The 11,659-nt window shown below is 45.1% G+C and overlaps 1 protein-coding gene, 1 long non-coding RNA gene and 1 other non-coding gene across 6 annotated transcripts in view; 2 read left to right on the top strand and 1 right to left on the bottom strand.

Annotated features, from left to right (window-relative positions):
• The first annotated feature begins 8,421 nt into the window (after positions 1 to 8,421).
• Positions 8,422 to 10,307, top strand: LOC125391049 (uncharacterized). Its single transcript, XR_007228937.3, has 4 exons — positions 8,422 to 8,553; positions 9,567 to 9,689; positions 9,912 to 9,982; positions 10,184 to 10,307. It is a non-coding gene; the product is annotated as an uncharacterized LOC125391049 (long non-coding RNA).
• Positions 9,760 to 9,844, top strand: LOC125391454 (small nucleolar RNA SNORD87). The gene has a single exon (XR_007229140.3). It is a non-coding gene; the product is annotated as a small nucleolar RNA SNORD87 (small nucleolar RNA).
• Positions 10,235 to 11,659, bottom strand: part of Mcmdc2 (minichromosome maintenance domain containing 2) — a 34,784-nt gene continuing 33,359 nt past the window's right edge. For 2 of the 4 annotated variants that reach the window (XM_085677308.2, XM_085677309.2), the window contains exon 15: positions 10,235 to 11,533. In XM_085677308.2, coding sequence (XP_085533434.2) covers positions 11,367 to 11,533 — 167 coding nt within the window. In that variant the 3' untranslated portion in view covers positions 10,235 to 11,366. The remainder of the gene's footprint in view (positions 11,534 to 11,659) is intronic. The other 2 variants (XR_014997373.2, XR_014997374.2) reach the window with 2 other exon arrangements.

Here is an 11,659-nt window from a genome sequence, read left to right as displayed (position 1 = left end):
GCAGTGTCTCTGCACTTAATCCTGTAACTTACTGTGTAAACCAGGCTATTCTCGAACTCACAGAGATTCTCCTGCCTCTGCATCCAGAGTGCGGGGATTAAAGGCATGAACCACTACACCCAACAAAACAGTGAGCTTTTAAAAGTAATTCTGGTTTCTATTATCAATGGATAGCTGTTTTTTTAGCTCTGTAATACTTAAATCCAAGACCAGTAGACCCACAGATCGCTTACTGCTGGAGGATGCGAATTCTTTTCCTGACGTGAAGGCTAGAGCTGTATTTTGCGTTTAAATTACTATAATTAAGACATCTATATAACAAAAGCACCTCTAACCTGCAACTCCCACTTGTACAAGGACAGATAACTTCCTGGCATGCTGGGGGCTGTTGTTCATGTAAGATAAGAGGTCACACGGTGTCATGTCTGTAAACAAGCTTGGTTGCTGCATGAACATAGGATGTGCTTGATACACCAGGCAAGAGGGACATAGCAGGAAGTATGTCAGGACGTATGTTTGTCGCTGATTGGGCAAGGGTGGAAAGTATATATCCTCGTGGGTTTTACCTTTAAAAGACCCTGACTCATGTAACTTGGGGCCATACTCTGGGAATCCTGATCCTAAGATATGGACCTGGCCAGTATCCATGGTCCTGGTCAGTATTTAATAAAGCTTGCTTCAAATTCGGATTAAACACTGTGTCCGTAATCTTCTTGTGCAGTGGGACTAATGGAGGGTACAGCGAGATGGGGAGAATTTTTCTATAGTTCTCAGATACTATTTGATGATGACATTCTTAGCTTCCGGGTCAGTGTAAGTCAGTGGTCTGCTAAGGTAATAGATTCCAAAGAGTTTTGATCTATTCCTTACAAAACGTTAGTTCAGACAGAGAGCTGTGCAAGGTGTCACTGTGTTGGAGGGCTGGAGCTAGCCCGAGATAAAGGAATGAGCCTCTAGGCCTGCAGCCTTCCCGTCTCTCCGCAGTACTGAGGCTCCGGTCAGCCAGTGCCTGCAGAACAGCTCACTTCAATAGTTCCCACTCACAGGCTGTATTGAGGGTATAAAGTAACACATTGTAAAGCAGATGTCTGGTGTGCTTTGAGTCAGTTTCTGTTCATCATGTAAGGTTAAGAACCCGACTGCATTTTGGTTTTGCGAATGGCTATATGAGAAGCTGCTGGCCTTAGCACCTTCCTTAGTTATTTTTTCTCACCGCTTCACCATGACCTTAAAGTTTCCAATGTACACCTAAGGGAAAAAAAAGTTTCCCCTGAACTCTATAACTTTACCTCATCACCCTGAAATCTTCTAAAATCTTCTAAAACCCCTAAAATCTTCCGTCCCGGCAGATTTTAAATTAACTATAGAGTGTTCCAGCCCTCCCTCACAATCTGCGTCCTAGATGGTGGTCAAGCCTCACAGTCTGCTCCAGCTTGGCCTGTGCTTCCCTAACCCCAGCTGGCCCTGAAGAGCTCGGACAGGGAGCAAAACAATCCGTTCTCTCTGGCCTTGGCAGGCAGCCCAGCTCTCTTGGGTTCTCAACAACGAAGCCCATGTCGACAGAAAGTAGTCATAGATTACTCCCCTCCCCCCTTTATCATTTCTTGTGAACAAAGAGGCTGGGATATTAAGTCTCAAACGCTGGAACAAAGGGCTGAGATACCTATTTAACATACACAAATAGACCTTCATGCCAGGTTCAGACCCTGCCTCTTACAGGTTATGACTGGCATACCCTGCCCTCTACCCCAGAACTCTCCAGGCCAGGGCCTGAGCTGGTCTTCCCCCAGAGACTCTTCCCTATATAATCCATACGTGTTCGTTACCCACTCCTTTGCCCTCTTGGCTGCTGCATCTGGTTCCCTTCTCTCTCTTCTCCCTTCCCCTCCCTGCTCTCCTTATATGGCTGAGTAGATGGATCGCGTCCACTCTGGAGTCTCCCGGATGTCTCTGCCTCTGGCTCTGCTCTCCCACATACGTACAATGAACCTGCTCCTTCATCACGTCTAGGAGCAGGCACGTCCTCTCCTCTTTCTTTCTGCCTTTCATTCACAGGATACCTATGAGGTTCAGGGAATGTAGTTAGTCTTTCACTATTGAATGGACGACCCTCACCAGTCATATAATGGCTTTGACAAATACCTGAAACAATCAAAGCCATACCCACCCAGTCTGCTGCTCGGGGCATCAGAGGTCCTCTTCTGGCCTCTGTAGGCAGCTGTACTCAAGTGCACACACACACACACACATACATACACACACACACACACACATACAAAACTAAATAATAGAATAAATGTCTTTTCTTTTTACTTTCTTTTTCCTTAATTTTTGTGTCTTTCACATCATGCATCTCCATCCCATTCATTTCCTCATCCCTTTGTATCTGCAACAAAATAAAATAAAACAAAAATTTAAGAGAAAAACAGAAGATAAAAGGAAAAAAAGGAGAAATCTATCTCATCATGGAAGCTGTAGTGTGACACAGTGAGTCACGCAGTAAACACTTTTATCCATACATCTTTACTTGTAAGTGTTCATTACAAAGAGTCATTGGTCTGGTTTGAGACCTCTGGTTTCTGCTACTCTATTGACACTGGCTCTCACTGGGACTCCTCTTGACTATTCTGTTGTTGCCTTCTGTCATGGAGATCCTGCAGCTTTGGGTCTGTGGGACCAGTTCCTTCTCGTGCTCCAGCAGGTCACAGGTGGGGTGGGTATTTGAGTGGGTCAACTCATAACCCCTGGGTAGTTGCAGGGTTGGTCAGCCTGCCAGCTCTTCCCTGTCCTCACCACCAGAGTGAGTTCCCAGCATTGCCCTGGCTAGTTCACACCTTGCAGGAATTCTGCTTTCCAGTCCTCAGGGTCAACTCTCCCACACCTACACCACCAGGGCCGAACAAGGTGTAGGGACCACTCTCCTGAGTGCTGCAGCTGCTAGGGGCAGGGCCAGCTCTCCCACCTGCCTCAGGCATTGATGGGCTGGGATGGGGGTGTCTCTCCCCCACCATACTGCCACAGGACAGATGAGTAATGGGCACAGCTTTCCCATGCTCACAACTTTGGGGTTGGCTCACCCACATCTTTGCCAACAGGATTGGCTCTTTTGTGCTGCCCCTGTGAAGTGCAGGGCTTGCTCTCCCTCATGCTGCAGCTGATTGGGGACAGAGACAGCTCTCCCACCCCTAGGCCCCCAGGGTCGCCAGTTCTCTCACCTACCTCAGGCATTTATGGAGCTAGGGAGAATAAATATCTTCTTAATACAAAGAGTTTTTTTTTAAGAGAATGAAAAGATGCAGACTGTAAGAATATATTTGTAAATCATATATGGTAATTATATTAAAATATGTAGTAGGTTTTCTTGGACTGCCAGTTCAAATCATGACATGGAGACTTATTATTAATTATAAATGCTTGGTCTTATCTTAGGCTTGTTTCTAGCTAGCTGGTCCTTCGGGGTTCCTGTTTCATGAAAGAGTCTGAGAGACATTCTGCAGGACACGGAAAAAAGTGACTGAACTGTCTTTGAAATTTCCTGCTTCATGGAAAAGTCTGCTGGGTGCTATGGACCTGTATGTAACATGAGGGCCGGCTTGTTGGGGTTTCTATCCCGCCTGGTACCCCACAACCGGCAAATCCCAAAGAAAATCACACACAGGACTCCATAAGATTATAAAGCTAATTGACCCATTAGGTCAGGCTTCTTATTAGTTCTTATGACTTATGTTATCCCACTATCCTTATCTACGTTAGCACATGGCTCAGTACCTTTTCCAGCTGGGCAAGTTTACATCTTTCCTCTCTGGTGGTCTGGGCAGAACTGGCAGAAGGAGCTTCCTAGAATACTCCCAGTCTCTTTGCTCCACCTCTACTTCCTGTCTGGCTTTCCTGCCTATACTGCCTGCCTGGCCAATCAGCGTTTTATTAAAATATGATTGACAGAATACAGATAATTCTCCCGCACCATCTGTAGGCTGAAGATGGATGCCCCAATGGTACAAAAGAACTTTGGGTGAATGTCCAGAAAGTGAGATGTCTCTGTCATTTCTAGAGTTTTGGAAGTTGCTTACTTCTTGTTTACTTAGGTAATATTATATCCTTCTGGAGTCTTTGATGGAGTTGAAGAATGTGTAGTTATAATTATAGTTTTCCTTAGTTATGTTAAAAGATAAAATAGATATAAATATTGTAACTGTAATTCTACTGTGTTAAAGTGAAAGCCTTTCTTTTTTTGTTTAAACAGAAAAGGGGAAATGGTATAGGAGGTCCTTCTGTATTTGCGTTGCTTTCATTGGTTGAATAAAGAAACTGCCTTGGTCTTTTGATGGGGCAGCCCTTAGGTGGGCGGAGTAGACAGAACAGGATACTGGGAAAAAGGGCAGACAGAGAGCCAGCAGCCAAGTCAGACATGCTGAATCTTTTCCGGTAAGCCACGACTTCGTGGTGAAATACAGATTATTAGAAATGGGTTAAATCAAGAAGTGAGAGTTAGCCAATAAGAGGCTAAAGCTAATGGCCAGGCAGTGATTTAAATGAATACAGTTTTTGTGTGGTTATTTTGGGGGTTAAGCTAGCCGGGACACAGCCTGCCCCTCCTACTATAGCTAGCTTTTTTTCTTTAACTTAAACTAACCCATGCCTTTTCATCCATTCTATGTGCTGCGCTGAGGTTTGTTTATCATCTCTGACTGTCCATCCAGCTTCCCTGCTTCCTCCGTTTCAGTTGACTTGCTCCCTTCTCTCTCTGCCCACTAGCCCCGCCTGTCCTTCCTCTGCCTAGATATCAGTCATTCAGCTTTCCATTAGCCCAATCAGGTACCTTAGGCAGGCAAAGCGAAACAGCAAAACATCTCTACATAGTTCAACAAATGCAGCATGAACAAAATCAACACAGCATCACATAGTTATACCAATATTCTATTTCACAACAAAATTATATATAGAATTCTTGAGGGGCTAGAGGGAGGAAAGGGAAAGAAAGAAGTGCTGTAATTACAGTTTAACTAAAAATCTATTTATAAAAAGAACTCTTTAACTCTGGTCCAGCTATCTCTTGGCAGTAGAGCCTGGTGTTTTCCCTGGGAACATAAGCACGGAGGAGGCAACAGAAAGCTATGGGCTGTCCCACAGGAACAGAGTAGAGGAGAGCATGTATGCATGTTTGCCTCTAAGACTTTCCTGCCTAGCCCAGCACTGAGTGACTCTAAGAACTTGTTTAATTTGTATGCACTGAGCTCAGCTTCCAAATTCACTTCCTCTTACACTCTACATCGGCTGCTCACATAGATGTGTTTGTTGGACATTACATTGTCGGTGCAACATCAAGGAATGAGTCTATGAATTCGGCTACTACTCTACAGAAGAAACAGCTTGCATTTGGGATGAAGACAAAGATTCTAAATTCCTATGTTAGGTTCTACACATTTTTTTTCAGCATTAGATGGGTTTTTAAAGCATTGTTGGGTATAGTAGAAGGGCACGGAGAGAGTTACCCTTTAGAAGAAGTTTATTCAGAGGATTACAGCATCAAACATCATAGAGAGAGCAATGGGTTCCTGAAGAGGGAACCTGCAGTTCAAGAATAACAAAGGCAATTTCTCTCTGACAAGTTTCTGGAGGGCTAGGGGGCTCCACACCACGTGATCCAGAGGACTGGGGGCTCCACACCACGTGATCTGGAGGGCTGGGGGCTCCGCACCGCGTGATCTAGCCTAGGAAATGTAGGAGTCACAGATGCAGACAGCACGCAATAAGAGCAAAATTGTCCATCAAAGATACCCGGACCTGAGCAAGTGGTGGGTGGTGGGGAGTGCTGAAGGGTTGGGAGCATGGGAGCGTAGGAGTGTGTTGCTAGGTCACAGTAGGTGTTGCCCTATCAGCTCTCTGAAGAGAGGCTGCACAGGGTGGGAACAGATTTGAGCTGGTGGATGGAGCCTATTGTGTGTGTGTGTGTGTGTGTGTGTGTCTACATGTTCTGTGTGCACACATGCAGAGACCAGTGGTCAATATCAGGTGTAATCCTCAACCACTCTTATTTATTATGTATGTATGTATACATATAACACACATGTATATGAAGGCCATAAACAGACCTCAGATGTAATTCTCAATCACTCTGCGCCTTATTTATTGTGTATGTCTGTAGGCATATATGTATGTATATATGTGTGTTACGTGTGTGAGGGCCAGAAACAGATCTCAGGTGTGGTCCTCAACTACTCTCCACCTGATTTGTTTGAGACAGAGTATTACTGAACCCGGACCCCAAGGATTAGGCTAGACTGTTTCAGAGCCCAGAGTAAAGACACAGAAGGCAGAAACGGACCTGAGTCTGACCTCAGCAGATAAAAACATTTCAAATAGCAACGGTCAGACACTAAGGCAGAGAGTTCATAAAGATTGCTACAGTCTTTCCTTCCTGGAATTGTTTGCTCAAGCAGGACAGATTATTTCAGGAGACAGGTTGTCTCAGCAGACAGCCCTCTTAGGTAGGGGCTGACAGGTAACTGTTGAACAAAGTCAGCGGTAATCTCACAGGGTCCTGTTTTTAAAACCTAGGCTTTCTGTCACTGTCTAGGCACGGGACTCCAGGGGTCCTCCTGTGTTCACATCCACAGAGCACGGGGATTGCATGCTGTCCATGTTTGTTTCTCTCTTGCTTTGTTTAAAACACTGACCAAAGCCAACTTGGGGAGAAAACGGTTGATTTTGGTCACATCATAGTTCGTCACTGAATTCCAAACAGGAATTCAAGGAAGGAACTGAAGCAGAAACCACAAACTACTCACTGTCTTGCTTTCTTATACAACCTAGGACCACCTGCCCAGAGGCGGCACCGTCCACAGCAGGCTAGACCTTCCACATCAACCATTAATCAAGAAAATGTGCCACAGACACAGGCCTTCAGCCAATCTGATGAGGGCAAGTCCTCACTCGAGGCTCCCTCTTCCCAGGTGACTCCAGTTTATGTCAGGCTGACAAAAAACACCTAACCCACATACTTTACCCACCAAGCCATCTCCCCGTCTCCTTTTAAGGAGAGGTGGCCTGATTTTTACCAATTTAATAATATAATTTTACTTTTTCGTGTATATCTTTCAGATCACACATGTTTCTTTTTGTGATACCAAGCCTAATGTTTTGTAGACAGGACTCAAGTATAATAACTGAGATGAATAAGATTGATAAAATATGAAAGTTCAGACCATCGAGACGGCTTAGCAGATAAAGGTTCTTGCTGGGCAAGCCTGCCATCCTGAACTCCAGCCCAAGAGTGCATTTCAAGGTGACAGAATCAAGGCCACAGAGCTGGTCTCTGGCCTCCACGTGAGCACACGCATGATGAACCCCAATAAAAAAAAGTAAAAACAAAAAGATCAAGAGTAAATCATAACCTGTTCATAAGCAAGGTAACAGTGCTGGCTAGTTTGACAGCAACTTGATACAAAATACAATCATCTAAGAGGGAGGGAACCTCAAATGAGAAAAGGCCTCCAGAAAGTCAGCTGTAGGCAAGCCTATAGGGCATTTTCTTAGCTAGTGACTGATGGGGGATACCTGACCGACTGTAGGTGGGAATATACTGGGCCAGTGGTCCTGGATTCTATCAGAAAGAAAGCGGAGCTAGCCAGTTAACAGCACTCCTCCATGGCCTCTGCCATGGTTTCTGTCTTCCGTGCCTTCCTGTCCTGGCTTCCTTCAGTGATGAAGTCCTGTGGAATGGTAAGTCAAAGAAACGCTTTCTCTCCCCAACTTGTTTTTGGTCATCACAGCAACAGAAACCCTAAGACAGTAGCTGACTACAACTGCTAAGGAAAAATTCTATTACTAATACCAATCAAAGTAGTTAACAGCGTTTCCTTTTTTCTAACGACCAATTTGTGTGTGTGTGTGTATGTGTGCTGTGTTGTGAGCGCACGTATGGTGGTGGATGTGTATTTATGTGTGTGTGTGTGTGTGTGTGTGTGTATGCACGCATGCATGTGTGCATACTGATTCCAGAACTTAGGTTCCCAACACCCACATAGTAGGTTGCCTCAGATCTGGCTATTATATAACTTCAGTTCCAGGGGATCCAATGCTCTCTTTTGAACTTTGTCGGCAGGAGGCTCGCAGGTGGTACACATATGCACACGCAGGGAAAACACCCATACACATAAATCTTTTTAAAAAATTACATGGGGTTGCTAATACCACCAGTTTTTAAAGCACAGAAGTAGATGAAGATTTAGAAGACCAAGAGAAGCACCAGGACTGGGAAACTGTCCTATTTTAAGGCATTATTCGTCACTTGCAAAGTCAATTCAAAAACTCTAGCTGAAGTATTACTGAGCCCCAGTAACGCCCACAACCTGCTCCCTCCGCTCCACCAGAGACGCGGGGGCGGGGCTAGAGAATGCCCGGAAGAGGCGGGGCCTGGAGGGCGCCTAAGGGTTGAGGCGAGCTCCGCACTTCCTTTCCGTGCGGCCCCCGGGCGCGCAGGCTTCTTGTGCAGCATGGCGGGCGACGGAGGCCCGGGCCTGTGGATCCCGGCCTGTCCTCGGGCTCTTCCAGGTACGAACCCCACGGTCTGTGCACCCCGTCGGTGCGGAGCGGGGCGCCCAGCTGACGGCGCCGGTCCCTTGCCGGGTACCGTGGGCCACATGACCTGGTCTGCGCGGCCGCTCGCGTTCCCGCGCCTTCGGGCTTTAAAATAATCTGCAGATCCTAAATTGCTCGGGGGAACAACAGCGTTTAGCGGCCCTTAGTTAGAAGGCCCGCGCCTCTGGACGCATCGAAGTGCGGGGAGGAGCGGCCGCTAATGGGTCTGCTCTGCGCCCGCTGTTCCTTTTGTGTCCACAAGAAAAGCCACCGTGCAGCCTATTTCAGGTTGTTGGTGGTGGGTGGCCTATTTTCCTGTACTGCATTTTGGTAGCGGTGGGGCGTATTGTCTCTCAGATACCAAGACCATCATTTTTAGCTCTTGTAAGTACGCTCTAAACGAAGCTTTGACGTTAGAGCAAAAATTTGCGGATATCTTGAGGTTTACAGTCTTCATAAACCAGCTCCAGTAACTGGCTCTGTTTTAGAGTCCGTAGAACTCTGTGGTCCTGGCCATGCCCTTTGTTGTAATGTGCAGGTGGTGGACTGCCCAACTGTAGTTAGGTTTGTAGCTTTTCACCTGTAGGCCCCGAGGCTAATGAGCAAAGGCTTGCTACTCTGGATCCATCCTTGTTTTAGATCAGTACCGCCACAGTGAAGGGGGTGGATAACATGGCTGATAGATGTGCAGCTGATGTGCAGGCCATGAAGAATTGCTTATTAGTTTACTCCCAGGTTTTTATAGAACCTAGGACTTGCAGTTTGAGTGTTCCCTCCAATAGGTGCTGGGCCCTCCCACACACACTTAATTAAGAAAATCCCCTGCAGGCTTACCCATGGCCCAATCCTCTGCAGGCCTTTTCTCAATTGAGGCTTCCTCCTCTAGTGACTAGGTGTGTCAAGTTGACAAACTAGCCAGCACAGTCTTATAAGGTGTTAAATGTGGAAGTAACAAATGATTTCACAATCAAATGTTTAATTTTTAGGTGCAACAAAACCTGTCTCTCTTGAAGGTGCTTGAACAAATGTTTTCCTGAAACTTGTCATGGAAGGTGGTTTAAATAAGCCACCAGGACAGCAGTTGCCAGTAACAAGGTACAGATATTAAGGTGTGTGTGTTTTGATTAATACCTAAGGACCTATTCAACACATAGGGCCTGTTCTTGACGTGGCTTAATAGCTGGCACAATGATGACCTAGTTTTTGCCGTTTACCCAGCTGAGGGTTTCTTTGAAGAAATACTCTTTAAGACTGAGATGCCAGCAATGTAGAGATTATGCAGATTACTGAAATGTGATGAAATTGTTGAAACGGGTGTACTGTTTATCCAGCATGTAGGTAGCTGCAGGTGAAACTCCCACCTCAGGAGCTGTGATGTTTACAAATACTTCATTTGTTTCAGGTAAGTTTGCTCAGTCACATCTCTTGATTGAGCAGTATTTGATAACACTCAGGGACTGGCACCAGTTCCTTTTCAAATCGCATTTGAATGTCTGTACTTGACATTTTTTCAAAGGCTGTTAAGAAAAATACCTGGACTTAGTTTCTGAGCTTGAGGAAAACTACCACGGGCTTCTCACTGTCTTTCTTTTTCCTTTGGAAGGTGCAGCAGACATTGTGGATGGTGAAATGAAGAATTGGTCAGGAAACCGTGAACAGAAGCAAATGATGAGTTAGTGTTTTATTTGATAGTAATCAACAATAAATTATGTAGAAATAAACCGCAACTGTTGTGGGCAGTAATTTCTTTAAATGTGTGTCTTTAGAGCTTCGTTCTCACAGTCAAGTGCTCGTCTTTCATGAGCTTCATTTTCCTTGTCCATAGATTGCTTGGCAGTCTGTCTGGTCCAGTAGCTGAGGTACACTGTGGGAAGTCACTTGACAAGTCTGAAACTGGATTTCTTTGAGTAAAGACTTAAAATTTTAGCCTCTTGAGTTCCTGGGTTTAGTAAATAAAGAATACATCAGCATTCTGATGACTTAGGGCATTTAAAAGCCTTTGTATTAAGGGCTGAGGAAGTGGTTGCTTAACTGGCACAAGGCCCTGGGTTTGATCCCCAGGAAAATGAAAAAGTTCCTAATGCTAGGACTTTGTGGTGTGAGAGGTACTGTGTGTTTGTTTTGGTGGGAGGTGGGGGTTGGTTTAGCTTTCACACATGAAAAGACACAAACAGGTATTAATTTGTATGCACTGTTGTTAACTTGCTCATCAGAGCCAGTACCTAGTAATACAAAAGTCAGGCACTGTAGTACCCTGTAGACCAGCTAATTGGAGGCAGGAAGACCATTCGCCCCCAGGAGCAAATAGTTGTCAAAAGTCATTGGTTGTGTAAAAGGTATAAGATGTCCACATCTTTCCTTGACTTCATACTTGGGCGTATAAAACAATATACCCATAATGCACTTGATAATATATCAAAAGGCCTTACATTAGGACTGGGTTATAAAAATTGTGATTTGAACTCATCAGTTTTGTAAGTTAACAAGCATGGTATCTACCTTTTTTCACACTGCAATGTTCTCTACTGTGTGTATATCTTTGATACACGGGTAACCAGGAAGTTTTGAGGTGACTCTCCTTGGTAATTCAATGTTTAAATAAAAAGTTTTGTTGGTTTTGGATACTTGGATTATGTGTTAATTATGGAGGGGCCACATTTCGTACTCAGAATGACATTCTGCTAGATACCTTTAGGCCGTACCCAGCTGAGCATTACTCCAAAGTCACTCACACAGTTAACCAAGGCTGACAGAGGCAGGGAAAGAAACCCTTTGCTCAGATTGCTTTACTCGTCAGTAGAAAAGAGAGCTGTCCCAGGCCCACATGTGACGATGAACTGCTGGAGCTGCTGCTGGCACTGAGTCAGGTAGAGGTCTCTCTGCTCTAAATACTCTTCGTCATACAGTTCGAATGGAAACAATGCATTGGGAGCAACACAGAATGCACTGGCCCCTAAATGAAGAACAAAATAAAAGTGTAAATGAGACCTAAAAACTAAAAGTGGAGAACATTTCAACAAAAAAATAAATGTTTAAAACTTCTGAACTGGTCAGGCAGTGGTGGCACATGCCTTTAATC

This window comes from Myodes glareolus, chromosome 16 (genome assembly GCF_982192425.1).
Source record: "Myodes glareolus chromosome 16, mMyoGla1.1, whole genome shotgun sequence".
NCBI classification, from domain to species: Eukaryota; Metazoa; Chordata; class Mammalia; order Rodentia; family Cricetidae; genus Myodes; species Myodes glareolus.
The sequence above is the reverse complement of the archived record's forward strand: the minus strand, read 5'-3'. Positions and strand labels throughout refer to the sequence as shown.